The following is a 14564-nucleotide window of genomic DNA, read 5'->3' on the forward strand; positions in this document are numbered from 1 at the left end:
AACGCGACCTCTGCCAAGGAGAGGAAACCCTCCTGCATGAAGCCGACCCGGGTAGAGCTGTGGGACGGCATGCAGCGCAGGTGCCTGATGCCCAACATCACCGCCAAAGGGACGGGTACCACAGGAGTAGTGTTGGCAACCACATTTGGGGCTTTCCTTGGGCGAGACCCAGTGGCGGAGCCATGACGGGGTGTCTCCGCTGGGGCTTTTCATCTGCCACCGAACCCCGGCTCTGGGGATGCTGCTGGAGCTGTGGGACCACCAGACCCAGCGTGAGCAGGCACCAAACATCGGGTCTCGGGGTGCTGCAGGAGCTGTGGGACCACCAGACACACTGTGACCAGATTTTCCTTTGCTTTCCAGAGCAAACAGATGTCTGGAATGTGGTGGCCACTCGCAGGGCATCCGAATCCCCACTCTGGGCTCCTTTGACATAATCCAAAACCAGATCCAAGCTGGGGACAAGGCGATGACTTTGCAGTGGCCAGTGTTTCACCTGGCCACGAACCTCATAAACACGCACCACCTTGAGGACAGCAACGGCAGCCTGCCAGGTAAGGCGGTGGATGAAACCTTGCTGGCTGCACGGCCGGGGCATGTGGGGCATGGCCTCCGTGCTCAAAAGCCAAGCCACGGAGCCAGCCCAAAGCTGGGGCAATTCGGGTGATGGCTGCAACGAGCAGCACGTGGGGGAAATGCGTGAAGGGCCGCCGGGTGACTAACGCCATCCTTCCCATGTACTTTTCCAGCCCACAAGAAGCTGGAGCCCCTGAGACGGGAGCACCCGCCTGGCACCGCAGCCGCAGCACGGCCTCAGCAATTCCTGTCCCCGCCGGCGCCTCGCCGCAGCCCAGGCAGCCCAGAGCTCCTTCAGCCGATCCAGGAGGCCTAAACACCGTGCTAGACCTGAGAGCCAGGCCCGACGCCAGCGGCCACCAGCAGTGCCTGGAAGACCTGCCCGCCTGCCACCAGCCCGGCCTCCGCGGCCCCCACGGCCCCCATGCCTGGCACAATAACATGGGAAGGCACGGGACGGGCCACCAGCAGTGCCTGGAAGACCTGCCCGCCTGCCACCAGCCCGGCCTCCGCGGCCCCCACGGCCCCCATGCCTGGCACAATAACATGGGAAGGCACGGGACGGGCCACCAGCAGTGCCTGGAAGACCTGCCCGCCTGCCACCAGCCCGGCCTCCGCGGCCCCCACGGCCCCCATGCCTGGCACAATAACAGCAAACCCCTCTCTTTAGGGCCCAAAACCCTCTCTTTAGGGCCCAAACCCTGCTCTTTGAGGCCCAAACCCCTCTCTTTGGGGCCCAAACCCTTCTCTTTAGGCCCAAACCCCTCTCTTTAGGCCCAAACCCCTCCCTTCAGGCCCAAAACCTCTCTTTAGGCCCCAAACCCCTCTCTTTAGGCTCAAAACCCTTCTTTTTCAGGCCCAAAACCCTCTCTTCAGGTCCCAAACCCCTCTCTTTAGGCCCAAACCCCTCCCTTCAGGCCCAAAGCCTCTCTTTAGGCCCCAAACCCCTCTCTTTAGGGCTCAAACCCCACTTTTTCCGGCCCAAACCCTTCTGCTTTTTAAGCCCCACACCCTCTCTTTAAGGCCCAAACCCTTCTTCTCCTTAGGCCCCAAACCCCTCTCTTTAGGCCCCAAACCCTTCTTTTTCAGGCCCCAAACCCTCTCTTCAGGCCCCAAACCCCTCTCCTTAGCCCCCAAACCCCTCAAATTTAGGCCCCAAGCCCGTCTCTTCAGGGCCTAAGCCCTGGTCTGTCGGCTCCAAGAGTGGATTGTTCAGAGGACGAGCGCAGGGATGAGCCTGAACGCGACCTCTGCCAAGGAGAGGAAACCCTCCTGCATGAAGCCGACCCGGGTAGAGCTGTGGGACGGCATGCAGCGCAGGTGCCTGATGCCCAACATCACCGCCAAAGGGACGGGCACAGCTGGGCACAGCCTTTTGTCCCCACATCTCGGTGGCTTCCCCAAAACTGAGCCCTGGGGTGGGAAATGGCCACGGTGCCTGAGCAGGAGGATGGGGGTCGGAGACCCTATGCACCCCCCTGGGACCGATGTCGGCAGCAGCAGCACCCCACTTCTGACCATGTCCGTCCTTTCCAGCCTCAGGGGGATTGCTCGACATGCCTTTCACCGTGCGCGCGAGTATCCCGAAACACGAGCTCCAAAGGCTGAAGGAAACCAAAGCACAGGAGAACAAGAAGGAATCTGGGATCAGGTGAGGCCGGAGGCTCACGGTTGTCTTCTCCCCAGCAGGGAGCCCCTCGCCCAGCCCCAAACACTCCGGGCTGGGGCCACCCCAAATTGCTGAAAGCAGCACCCGGAGGGGTGGATGGGGCCCGTGGTGTGCAAGCAGGGTCATGTTTTCAGGGTGCGGGATGCGGCCCCAGTGCCATCGTGTGCTCATGCAGTCTTTTTTGATGTGTTTTCAGCCAGCTGCCAGCAATCCCGGGGCTGCCTCTTGCCAAAAACCAGCCTTTGGCCAGCCAAGAGCAGGACAAACTCACAGCCTGAAGCGGAACACCAGGGATGGACAAAATGGGGCCATCGACATCTCAGGGGGTCCCAGGAGAAGAATGAAGAGTGGACATTCTGCCCACCCTGGACAGCACATCCGAGACGCTGGAACCCAAACCGGCCAGAGCAAGGCGCCTGGAACAGGAGAGACCCCCCACAGAATCCAAGATTTTGGAAATTTGGAAGCGTTGCCTCAAGAAGCAAAACCCAAAAAGGATTGGGGTGCGTGTCCGAGTTCGCTTGCTTTTTGCACATTAGCAATAAAAGGCACCAAACCAAACCCAAAACCGTAGTGCTGGCAAGTTTGCTCTATTTATTTGGCTTTAATTTTTGCTTTCATTTTCCCCAAAGTGCTGTTTTAATCGGGACATGACATTAAAAACAAGGATTTGCACCCGGCTGACTTGGGGCAGGCGGCTGCAGATGCCAAAGGGGCAGGAATGGGACTTGGGCCGTGCAGTTTGTTATTTATTTCCCCCTGGGAGGCATAATTAATTTTATAATTAATTTATAATTAATTAATGTAATAAGTTAATTTTCCTCAGAGCTGCCCTTGTGGTGCCATTCCGCATTTGGGCTTTGGCTGCTCTGAGCCGCAGTCCCATCGCACGCACCTAAAGCACCATTTTTAGTGCCCCAAGCCCCTTTTGGGGGCCCAAAGCCTTCATTTTGGAACCCAAAAGCCACATTTGAGTGTCCACCACCCCATTATAAGAGCCCAAAGCTTCCTTTCGGGGTCCGAACCCCAAACTGCTTTTGAGAGCTCAAGGCACTGGTTTTAAGATCCAAGCGTCTGTTTTACGATCCAAAACATCAAATTAGGATCCAGATCCTGCTTTTTATGGTCCAAAGACTAATTTTTTAGATCAGGGTTATTTCCAGTCTCCTATACCTCATTTTGGGGTCCAAAACTTCCTTCAGAGGGTTTCCACTATTAATTTTAGAGCCTCACGCCTCCTATTTAGGGCCCAAACCCTTCCCTTTAGGGCCCAAACCCTTCCCTTTAGGGCCCAAATCCTACTCTTTAGGACCCAAATCCCTCCCTTTTGGGCCCAATCCCCTCTCTTCAGGGCCTAAGCCCCGATTTTTAGGGCCCAAGCCCTTCTTTTTCGGGCCCCAGACCTTCTCTTTAGGGCCCAAACCGTTCCCTTCAGGGCAAAACGAAAAAACGATTCTTCAGGGCCCAAATTTCCCCCCAGAGACCCAGATGCCCCCCCCAAGGCGATCTGGGTGCCCCCCCCATTACAGGGGACCCCCAGGTGTCCCCCCCCCAGTGACAGCGCCGTCCCCTCTGTGTGTGTCCCCCCCCCTGTAGGGGACCCCAGTCCTGGTGTCCCCAAGGGGGGGGTCCCGGTGTCCCCAAAGGACCCCAGCACCTGGGTGACCCCAATGGGGTCCCGGATTTCCAGGGGTCCCCCCCCAAAAAAAGCAGCCGGGGTTGTGGGTTCTTCCCAAAAGGGGCCAAGGCACCCGGCTGTCCCCAAAATGACCCCAAAAGGGACCTGGATGACCCCAAAAAGGGGCTTGGATGTCCCCAAAAAGGGACCTGGGTATCCCCAAAAAGGGGCCCTGACACCCAGCTGTCCCCAAAAGGGACCTAGATGACCCCAAAAAGGACCTGTGTGTCCCGAAAAAAGGGAACCTGGCACCCAAATGGGTCCTGAATGACCCCAAAAAGGGACCTGGGTCCACAAAAGGGTCCTGAATGACCCCCAAAAGGGACCTGGGTGCCCCAAAAGCATCCTGGATGACCCCAAAAAGCTGGGCTTCCAGGAGACCGGCACTTCCAAAACCGTCACCTGCACCGTACGTGGCCGGGGGGGGCACAGGGGAGGGGGCAGGATTTTTTTGGGGGAAGTTACGGGGTTGTGGGGTCACCCAGGAGGCCCCATAAGGGTCCCACAAGGGGTCCTGGTCAAGACTGCTTTCCGAGAGATCCCAGCCAAACTGGGGTTTTAGCCCCCAAAATGAGGCATTAGGCCCCCAGAATTGTCGGTTTATCCCCAAAATGAAGCATTGGGGACCTGGGTGACCCCAAAAGGGACCTGGGTTCCACAAAAGGGTTCTGAATGACCCCAAAAAGGGGCTTGGATGTCCCAAAAAGGCGACCCTGGCACCCAAAAGGGACCTGGATGACTCCAAAAGGGACGTGCGTGCCCCAAAAGGGTCCTGAATGACCCCAAAAAGGGACCTGGGTGCCCCAAAAGGCGCCTGAATGACCCCAAAAAGGGACCTGGGTGCCCCGAAAGGGTCCTGGATGACCCCAAAAAGGGGTTGGATGTCCCAAAAAGGCGACCCTGGCACCCAAAAGGGACCTGGGTGACCCCAAAAGGGACCTGGGTGCCCCAAAAAGGGACCTGGGTGCCCCAAAAGGGTCCTGAATGACCCCAAAAAGGCGCCTGAATGACCCCAAAAAGGGACCTGGGTGCCCCAAAAGGGACCTGGGTGACCCCAAAAGGCGCCTGAATGACCCCAAAAAGGGACCCGGGCCTCCCCACGAGGTCCCCTGCCACTGGGGTGCCCCCAAGGCTGCCCCCTGTCCCCCTCCCCAGCAGGACCTGTGCCCCCTGGAGCTGAGCGAGCCCCCCCCCGAACCCCCCCCCCCAACACTGACCCCCCCCCCTTTAACAGCTCCCCCCGAGCCCCCCCCCCATGGTGCCGGCCTACAGGGGCCACAACCACCTCAGCTGGGGCTTCGAGGGGACCGGCACCCCCAAAACCATCACCTGCACCATAAGTGGCCAGCCGGGGGGGGCACAAGGGAGGGGGCAGGATTTTTTGGGGGGGGTTACGGGGTTGTGGGGTCACTTCAAGGAATTTCAGCTTCCATCCTTGAATCAGCTGAACACCCAAACTGAAGTATTAGGCCCGCCATATTGGGGGGTTAGGCCTGAAAATGAGGCATTATCCCCCAAAATTGGGGGTTTAATCCCCAAAATGAGGCATTAGGTCCCCAAAATTGTCGGTTTACCCCCAAAATGAAGCATTAGGCCCCCTAAACTGGGGGGTTTAGCCCCCAAAATGAGGCATTAGGCCCGCAATATTGGGGGTTTTAGTCCCCATAATGAGGCATTAGGACCCCAAAATTCATAGAATCATAGAATCATAGATTATCCCCAAAATGAAGCATTAGGCCCCCAAAACGGGGGGGTTTTAGCCCCATAAATGAGGCATTAGGCCTGCCATATTGGGGGTTTTAGTCCCATAAATGAGGCACTAGGCTCCCTAAATGGGGGGATTTAATCCCCAAAATGAGGCATTAGGCCTCCAAAACTGGGGGGTTTAGCCTGAAAATGAGGCATTAGGTCCCCAAAATTGTCGGTTTACCCCCAAAATGAAGCATTAGGCCCCCAAAACTGGGGGGTTTAGCCCCCAAAATAAAGAGGGGGGGGGGGAGGGGATGAGAACCTCATGATCCGGAATAAAGAAATTTATGGCACTTAGGCAAAGTTTTGGTAATGTATGAGAAACAAAAAAGCAAGATGTCTTCAGATCTGAATAACTCACCGTTTTTTTTTTAATTTTCTTTTGCTTTTTCAAGGTCCTTTTAACCACCCAGCTGGAACTGGAATTAGGCAAAGCCTACACTTTGCAGTGGAGCTAAAAGCCTGCCACCATCCCGGGTAGCAAAGCTGAGCCAAAATTCCTCACGTTCGCGAATTTTTCCCTTCTCCTCCCTCAAAATACTTTGCACTATTAAAATTTATTAGTTATAATCCCTTGGTTTGACGTTTTTTCCTTGTTCTGAGCTGTGGAATTCTGCCAAGCTGGGGCGTGGCAGGAGGAGGGGACTGCAAAGGACCTCAGGGACTCCAAACTTACAAGGAGCCTTGGGCCCCACTTTTTGGGAGGTGCTGATGGTTTTGGGGGGGCTTTGAACCTGTCTGGAAAGCAACCTTCACCCCCCTCCTCACGAACGAGCCTCGTAAATAAAAACAAAAACTCAACAGTTTTTTTGGGATTCCATCGTGTTTTCCTCCACCTCCTTCCTGAGGCAATCGTGTCAGGAAGAACGATGGAAATCTGCGAAGAAACAGAGAAAAAAATCACTTTTTAGATTTTTTTTTAGCCTTCTATACCCTCATGCACAGGCTTCAAGTCCTGACACCGATGTCAGGGCCACCGTTTCCCTTGTTTTTCACCTCATATTTTCCCCAGGCCCTGGCCAGCAGCGGGGTTTTGCTCCTAAATTCTGCTAGGCCCGCACAAAAAAAGCCTTTCTTTTCCCAAAAAGCCTTGAAAGCAGCACCCAGCTACAAAAAAAACACCCTCTCCTCTGTGGCCAAGAGCTTTTTGAGGCCTTCCAAACCCTAAAAAACGTGGACTGCTGTTGTCTGTGCGCCAACAGAAGAGAGAAATTTGGGCATTTGAGTCTAGTTCTGGAGGAGACAAAGGTTTGGGTTGGACTGAGCCAACCCGTGGCTCAAAACTGAGATCCCTTTGGAAAGACCCCGCTGTCCCCAAAAAACTCTGCTTCCCTACAAGGCTTGAGCCCCCCAAAATGATGCTGATGTGGATCACCCACCTCTTTTTGCCAACTCCGATGGCCTCCTCGCTGGGTCGGGCGCTCAAAGCCCGAAGTTTAGGGTGGCCGGGGCCACAAAACGGAGAGCCCCGGCCCAGTTTTTGGCGGTTTGGGTTGGGCTGACACGGGTTTTCGGGGCGCGGGTGCCACCGGGCGGGTGCTGTTGGTGCCGTTCACGGATAACGCCTTCTTCTGAGGTTCTTTTAGCACCGTCCAGAAGGTTTCGGGCCTGTTTTTTAACCTTTCTGCCCCCTCTTTTCCCGGGGGCTGCAGCCTGTAGACGTTGTAGGGGGGCTCCTCGGGGAGGCTGGCCTCCGAGCTGGCCGGTGATGAGACGCTTATCACGGGGAAGGACAGCTCTGGGGGTCCCGGGGGCCGGGGGGGCTTTTTGGCTGCCGGGTTTTCCCCCACGCAGGGGGGAAACATCCCCGCTCCTCTTCCTGCTCTCTGCCTCCAGGCTCCGGGTGTCTTTGCCTGTCCTGTTTTGCCTTTGGGTGACGATTTTTCGGCCTTGCGAGGAGTCCCCGGGATGGCCGGCAGCCTGATGGAAGAACCAAGAATCCAGGATGGTTTTGGGGTCGCATCCTGCACCCCCCACCCCCTCATGCAGCGCTGGATGCTGCAGCCCTGAAATTTGGGGGGGCTCCCGGCGGCCTCATCCCACCCATTTGGAGCCCCCAGCCTCACCTCAAGGGAGCCTTCCCTGCCTTCTGCGCCTCCCCCTTCAGGGCTGCTTCTTCTGTCGACGCCGTGGGGGCAAGGGAAGGAAGCCCGAGACCTTTGCCTAAAATTTGGGAAGGAGAGGTGTTAGAAGAACATTTCCGTGATGCCGCCGTCCCCGGGGACACGCCGGGTGCTGAGGCTGCTCCCCGAGACCCTCCTTGGCACCAGCCCTCGCCCGGCTCCTTTCTAAGCCTCAATATTTTTTTGGGGGGGCCGAGTTCTGGGAGAAAGGAGCTGGCTACGGCCAATTTTAGGGGGTGTCTTGATCCCCGTCCTCCTGCAGCGCCCAGGGCCGGGCACATCAGGCACCTCGCACCCGGGGGCTCCGTTTTGGAGGCGCGGTGACAAGATGTGGTGCAAGGCAGAGCTTTTGGGTGCTCCACGATGGGTTTTCTCACCAGGACTCAGTTTCCCGTCCCTTCGAAGGGAACCAGCAGCTGCTTTTCTTCCCCCAGCTTGGCCGAGAAGAGGAAAAGCCCCTTCTTTCTTCTCCTTGGAGTGCTCCTGGGGCGTTTTTTTGGGCATGCTCTCCATCTCAAACCTGGCAAAAGAAGACCTCAGCGTGACCCCAGGGCGCGCCACAATCACCCCATTTCCACGTTGCCATCAAAGCCCCATCCCCAAATTCCTTCCTGGACTTTGCAATGGGCTCGTCCAGCAAAGAAGCACCCATGGGTGCAAGGAGAACCCGAGCAGCGGCCACAGCCACAAATATACTCACTCGGGGAAGACGATGACACGGCCAGAGAAGGTCAGGGAGGCCAAGGGTGCCCCCCGGGACACCACCACGTCCATCAGCTGGGGGACCTGCAAGGAGATGGCAAATGTCCTCTGGCCTCGGTCGTGGCCAAAAACTCCAACCCAAAAGGTCTCGGTGGGCCAAGGGCAAGCGTTGCTACCCCTTTGTGAGGCTGCCCAGGCCGTGGGGAAAACAAAACCCTCACCTTGAAAAAGGCTTTTTGAAGGTTCTCCTTCCCGGACACCTTCTGCAGGAATTCGGAATAGAATTTCATTTCCACCCTCGTGCCTTCGATGAGGAGCACCCCCACGTCCCTCAGGACCAGGGCGATGTTCTCCCCCTTCCCCACGCAGCGAGAGATGAGGGACGTGGTGCCCTGGATGCAGCTCTCCACCCTCTGCGAGGACAGGCAGATTTGGGCGGCCACCTCGGGGTAGTGGAGGGGCTCCAGCTCCTTGTGGCCTGGAAAACGACACGAGAGGGATGGGGGCGGTCACCAGCAGCCCTTCCCCGTGGCAGGCGTCACCCAAAAAGGCTTCGGTTTGGGACCTTGTGGTGGGTTTTGGATAGAAAAGGTTTGGCAGCAGGGGGGCACGGGGAGGGGGGTGCTGTGAGAGGGATCTAGAAGCTGCCCCGTGTTGGGGAAGGGTCCTGCTGCTGGCCAGAGCCTGGGCAGTAAGCGAGGTTTTTTGTGCCTCTGGGAGAGCAGATTGGAGACAGAGAAAAAAAAAAACACAAAAAAACAAACAAACAAACAAACCAAAACAAACAAAAAAACACAAACAAACAAAAAAACAAACCAAAAAAAACACCACAAACAAACCAATAAAAAACAAACCAAAACCAAAACAAAAAAAAACAAAAACAAAAACAAAACAAAACAAAACAAACATACAAAAAACAACAAAAACAAAACAAAACAAAACAATAAAAAACAAGCAATAAAAAAACAAACAACAAAAATATAAACAAAAACAAAAACAAAACAAAAAAAACAAGCAACAAAACAAGCAACAAAAAAAGAAAAAAGCAACAACAACAAAAAAACACAAACAAACCAACAAAAACAAAACAAAACAAAACAGGAAAACACAAACAAAACAACAAAACAACAAAACAACAAACAAACAAAAAAACACAAACAAAAAGAAAAACAAACAACAACAACAAAAAATAAAAAACAAAAACAACAACAAAAACAAAAAACAAAAAAAACACAAACAAAAAACACAGAAACAAACCAAGAAAAAAAAAACAAAACAAAACCAAAACAAACAAACAAAACAAACAAACTAAACAAAACAAAACAAAAAACCACAAAAACAACAACAACAAAACACAAACAAACAAACAAACAAACAAAACCTGCTGGGGGATGGCAGCTGGGGGAGCGAGGGGTGAGGAACAGCCTCACAGACCCCCAGGGCAGTGAAGGAGGAGGGGGAGAAGCCCCCCTGCAGCCTGTAGGGGGGTCCCTGGTGGAGCAGAGCTGTCCCCCTGCACCCATGGGTGCCACACGGAGCAGATCTCCGCGCTGCAGCCCCTGCAGAGGAGCCCACGCAGGAGGAGGGCGTCTGGGGGGAGCTGCTGCCTGTGGGGGACCCAGGATGGAGCAGTTTGGGACGGGGGGGGGACCCCGTGGGACGGAGCCGTGTGGGAGCTAATCCTTATCTCAACTTTGAGCCCTTTTCACATCTTTTCTCCCCTCTTTGAGGAGGGGGAGTGAGAAAGGGGCTGTGGTTGAGCTCAGCCGCCCACCCGAGTCAAACCACCACAGTCCTGCTCCATGCAGGGGATGCTTTGATTTATTTTTGGGGGGGGAAACACCTGATATTGAGGGAGGGGGTCAGCAGGGGATTAACCCCCTGCCCTACCTGGCAGGTACTCCTTGTTGGCGGTGAGGCTGTGGGTGACGACGAGGTTCCTGGCCAGGCGGAACGTGGGCATCTGCAAAATCAGGGTCTTGTTCCCGTCCTTCACCAATTTGGGGACAACGTCGAAGGAGCCGAGGGCAGGAATTCGGACGCCCTGGAAATGGCAGAGAAAAGAAAGAAAAATGGTTAAGGATCAGACGTCACACCGCCTACCACAACCGCGCTTGTGCGATGCCTGTGGGGCTTTTTGGGGTGAGTTTCCTGCTTTTCAGGAGGGGAACGAGGGGGACGGGGGTGCCAACCCACCTGGTGCAGCAGGAGGTGTTCGTGGATGTAGGCTGACACCGCATCCCAGACGCTTATTTTCTCTGAAAGGCAAAAAAAAATCTGGTCACACACCGCCTCTCGTGGCTACCACCCTTCCATCACCCCAAAACCCGCGTTGCATAAAGATCCATCACATCCCCGACCCCAAAAAAAAGAGACCTCCACACAGAGCCAGGTCTCCCCGCCACAAAAAGCCCCAAATTTCGGCACCTACCCTTGGAGGTGATGCTGGGCGTGAGGCACGGGACCTTCATCCCATCCCAGAAGCGGACGGGGGTCCGCCTCACGTTGGGCAGCACCTCGTCGGCAAAAGTGACGCGTTTTTGCATCCTTGCGCTCGCTCTCCGGATATTTCTCCAGAGATGAAGGGCCCCGGCGCCACCCCCCACCCCTTTTATACCCTGCTACTGCCCCCTGCCCCATTGTGACACGGCTAATGAGGTCATCACTTACGTCATAACTGCCAACAGGGCCACCGTCACCATGACTGTAATACACCATAAATGTTTGCCCCTCCCTTTAGTGACCAAACCCCTCCTTTTAGGGCCCAAACCATTCCCTTCAGGGCCTAAAGCCCTCCCTTCAGGCCCAAACCCCTCCCGTCAGGCCCAAACCCCACTCTTTAGGCCCCAAACCCCTCTCTTTAGGCCCAAACCCCTCTCTTTAGGCCCAAACCCCTCCCTTCAGGCCCAAAACCTCTCTTTAGGCCCCAAACCCCTCTCTTTAGGCCCCAAACCCTTCTTTGTCAGGCCCAAAACCCTCTCTTCAGGCCCCAAACCCCTCTCTTTAGGCCCAAACCCCTCCCTTCAGGCCCAAAACCTCTCTTTAGGCCCCAAACCCCTCTCTTTAGGGCTCAAACCCTACTGTTTCCGGCCCAAACCCTTCTGCTTTTTAAGCCCCACACCCTCTCTTTAGGCCCCAAACCCTTCTTCTCCTTAGGCCCCAAACCCCTCTCTTTAGGCCCCAAACCCTTCTTTTTCAGGCCCAAAAACCTCTCTTCAGGCCCCAAACCCCTCTCCTTAGCCCCCAAACCCCTCAAATTTAGGCCCCAAGCCCGTCTCTTCAGGGCCTAAGCCCTGGTCTGTCGGCTCCAAGGGTGGATTGTTCAGAGGACGAGCGCAGGGATGAGCCTGAACGCGACCTCTGCCAAGGAGAGGAAACCCTCCTGCATGAAGCCGACCCGGGTAGAGCTGTGGGACGGCATGCAGCGCAGGTGCCTGATGCCCAACATCACCGCCAAAGGGACGGGCACAGCTGGGCACAGCCTTTTGTCCCCACATCTCGGTGGCTTCCCCAAAACTGAGCCCTGGGGTGGGAAGTGGCCACGGTGCCTGAGCAGGAGGATGGGGATCCTAGACCCTCTGCACCCCCCTGGGACCGATGTCGGCAGCAGCAGCACCCCACTTCTGACCATGTCCGTCCTTTCCAGCCTCAGGGGGATTGCTCGACATGCCTTTCACCTTTTTCTTTTTCGGGCCCCAGACCTTCTCTTTAGGGCCCAAACCGTTCCCTTCAGGGCAAAACGAAAAAACGATTCTTCAGGGCCCAAATTTCCCCCCAAAGACCCAGATGCCCCCCCCCCAAGGCGATCTGGGTGCCCCCCCCATTACAGGGGACCCCCAGGTGTCCCCCCCCCAGTGACAGCGCCGTCCCCTCTGTGTGTGTCCCCCCCCCTGTAGGGGACCCCAGTCCTGGTGTCCCCAAGGGGGGGGTCCCGGTGTCCCCAAAGGACCCCAGCACCTGGGTGACCCCAATGGGGTCCCGGATTTCCAGGGGTCCCCCCCCAAAAAAAGCAGCCGGGGTTGTGGGTTCTTCCCAAAAGGGGCCAAGGCACCCGGCTGTCCCCAAAATGACCCCAAAAGGGACCTGGATGACCCCAAAAAGGGGCTTGGATGTCCCCAAAAAGGGACCTGGGTATCCCCAAAAAGGGGCCCTGACACCCAGCTGTCCCCAAAAGGGACCTAGATGACCCCAAAAAGGGGCCCTGGCACCCAGCTGTCCCCAAAAGGGACCTAGATGACCCCAAAAAGGACCTGGGTGTCCCGAAAAAAGGGACCCTGGCACCCAAACAGGTCCTGAATGACCCCAAAAAGGGACCTGGGTGCCCCAAAAGGGTCCTGGATGACCCCAAAAAGCTGGGCTTCCAGGAGACCGGCACCTCCAAAACCGTCACCTGCACCGTACGTGGCCGGGGGGGGCACAGGGGAGGGGGCAGGATTTTTTTGGAGGGAGTTACGGGGTTGTGGGGTCACCCAGGAGGCCCCATAAGGGTCCCACAAGGGGTCCTGGTCAAGACTGCTTTCCGAGAGATCCCAGCCAAACTGGGGTTTTAGCCCCCAAAAAAAGGCATTAGGCCCCCAAAATTGTCGGTTTATCCCCAAAATGAAGCATTAGGGACCTGGGTAACCCCAAAAGGGACCTGGGTTCCACAAAAGGGTTCTGAATGACCCCAAAAAGGGGCTTGGATGTCCCAAAAAGGCGACCCTGGCACCCAAAAGGGACCTGGATGACCCCAAAAGGGACCTGCGTGCCCCAAAAGGGTCCTGAATGACCCCAAAAATGGACCTTGGTGCCCCAAAAGTGACCTGGGTGCCCCAAAAGGCGCCTGAATGGCCCCAAAAAGGGGTTGGATGTCCCAAAAAGGCGACCCTGGCACCCAAAAGGGGCCTGGGTGACCCCAAAAGGGACCTGGGTGCCCCAAAAGAGACCTGGGTGCCCCAAAAGGCGCCTGAATGACCCCAAAAAGGGGTTGGATGTCCCAAAAAGGCGACCCTGGCACCCAAAAGGGACCTGGGTGACCCCAAAAGGGACCTGGGTGCCCCAAAAGAGACCTGGGTGCCCCAAAAGGGTCCCGAATGACCCCAAAAAGGGACCTGGGTGCCCCAAAAGGGTCCTGAATGACCCCAAAAAGGCGCCTGAATGACCCCAAAAAGGGACCTGGGTGCCCCAAAAGGCGCCTGAATGATCCCAAAAAGGGACCTGGGTGCCCCAAAAGGGACCTGGGTGACCCCAAAAGGCGCCTGAATGACCCCAAAAAGGGACCTGGGTGCCCCAAAAGGCACCTGAATGACCCCAAAAAGGGACCTGGGTGCCCCAAAAGGCGCCTGAATGACCCCAAAAAGGGACCCGGGCCTCCCCACGAGGTCCCCTGCCACTGGGGTGCCCCCAAGGCTGCCCCCTGCCCCCCTCCCCAGCAGGACCTGTGCCCCCTGGAGCCGAGCGAGCCCCCCCCCGAACACCCCCCCCCCAACACTGAGCCCCCCCCCCTCCAACAGCTCCCCCCGAGCCCCCCCCATGGTGCAGGCCTACAGGGGCCACAACCACCTCAGCTGGGGCTTCGAGGGGACCGGCACCCCCAAAACCATCACCTGCACCATAAGTGGCCGGGGGGGGGCACAAGGGGGGGGGGGGCAGGATTTTTTTGGGGGGGTTACGGGGTTGTGGGGTCACTTCAAGGAATTTCAGCTTCCATCCTTGAATCAGCTGAACACCCAAACTGAAGTATTAGGCCCGCCATATTGGGGGGTTAGGCCTGAAAATGAGGCATTATCCCCCAAAATTGGGGGTTTAGTCCCCAAAATGAGGCATTAGGTCCCCAAAATTGGGGGGTTTAGACCCCAAAATGAGGCATTAGGCCCGCCATATTGGGGGTTTTAGTCCCATAAATGAGGCATTAGGCTCCCTAAATGGGGGGATTTCATCCCCAAAATGAGGCATTAGGACCCCAAAACTGGGGGGTTTAGTCCCCAAAATGAGGCATTAGGCCCACCATATTGGGGTTTTAGTCCCATAAATGAGGCATTAGGCTCCCTAAATGGGGGGATTTCATCCCCAAAATGAGGCATTAGGA

The 14564-nt window shown here is 56.2% G+C and overlaps 1 protein-coding gene and 1 long non-coding RNA gene across 3 annotated transcripts; one reads left to right on the top strand and one right to left on the bottom strand.

The window, feature by feature from the left end:
* Window positions 1-290: 290 nt before the first annotated feature.
* Window positions 291-4313, top strand: LOC140001097 (uncharacterized). Its single transcript, XR_011806244.1, has 3 exons — window positions 291-554; window positions 750-2227; window positions 2442-4313. It is a non-coding gene; the product is annotated as an uncharacterized lncRNA (long non-coding RNA).
* Window positions 4314-6184: 1871 nt separating this feature from the next.
* Window positions 6185-11266, bottom strand: LOC113840540 (uncharacterized). 2 transcript variants are annotated; one of them, XM_072032261.1, is made up of 9 exons: window positions 11168-11266; window positions 10694-10755; window positions 10388-10541; window positions 8719-8975; window positions 8496-8581; window positions 8173-8315; window positions 7739-7835; window positions 7052-7592; window positions 6185-6549 (listed from the first exon to the last, which is right to left on the bottom strand). In XM_072032261.1, the coding sequence occupies exons 3-8, from the start codon at window positions 10458-10460 to the stop codon at window positions 7109-7111; spliced, it is 1140 nt and encodes a 379-aa protein (XP_071888362.1). In that variant the 5' UTR covers window positions 10461-10541; window positions 10694-10755; window positions 11168-11266; the 3' UTR covers window positions 6185-6549; window positions 7052-7108. The 2 variants fall into 2 exon arrangements, with proteins under 2 accessions (XP_071888362.1, XP_071888361.1); XM_072032260.1 differs by lacking the exon at window positions 11168-11266 and adding an exon at window positions 10929-11135 and having other exon boundaries at window positions 6186-6549.
* Window positions 11267-14564: the final 3298 nt, after the last annotated feature.

Source organism: Anas platyrhynchos, chromosome 37 (genome assembly GCF_047663525.1).
Source record: "Anas platyrhynchos isolate ZD024472 breed Pekin duck chromosome 37, IASCAAS_PekinDuck_T2T, whole genome shotgun sequence".
Classification (NCBI taxonomy): Eukaryota; Metazoa; Chordata; class Aves; order Anseriformes; family Anatidae; genus Anas; species Anas platyrhynchos.

Coding starts and splice junctions, on each gene's coding strand:
- LOC113840540 (XM_072032260.1), bottom strand. CDS start 11,043: ATGCAAAAACGCGTCACTTTTGCCGACGAGGTGCTGCCCAACGTGAGG. Junction 10,756..10,928: donor GCCCAGCATCACCTCCAAGG/GTAGGTGCCGAA, acceptor TTTGCCTTTCAG/AGAAAATAAGCGTCTGGGAT. Junction 7,836..8,172: donor GGACGGGAAACTGAGTCCTG/GTGAGAAAACCC, acceptor CCCAAATTTTAG/GCAAAGGTCTCGGGCTTCCT.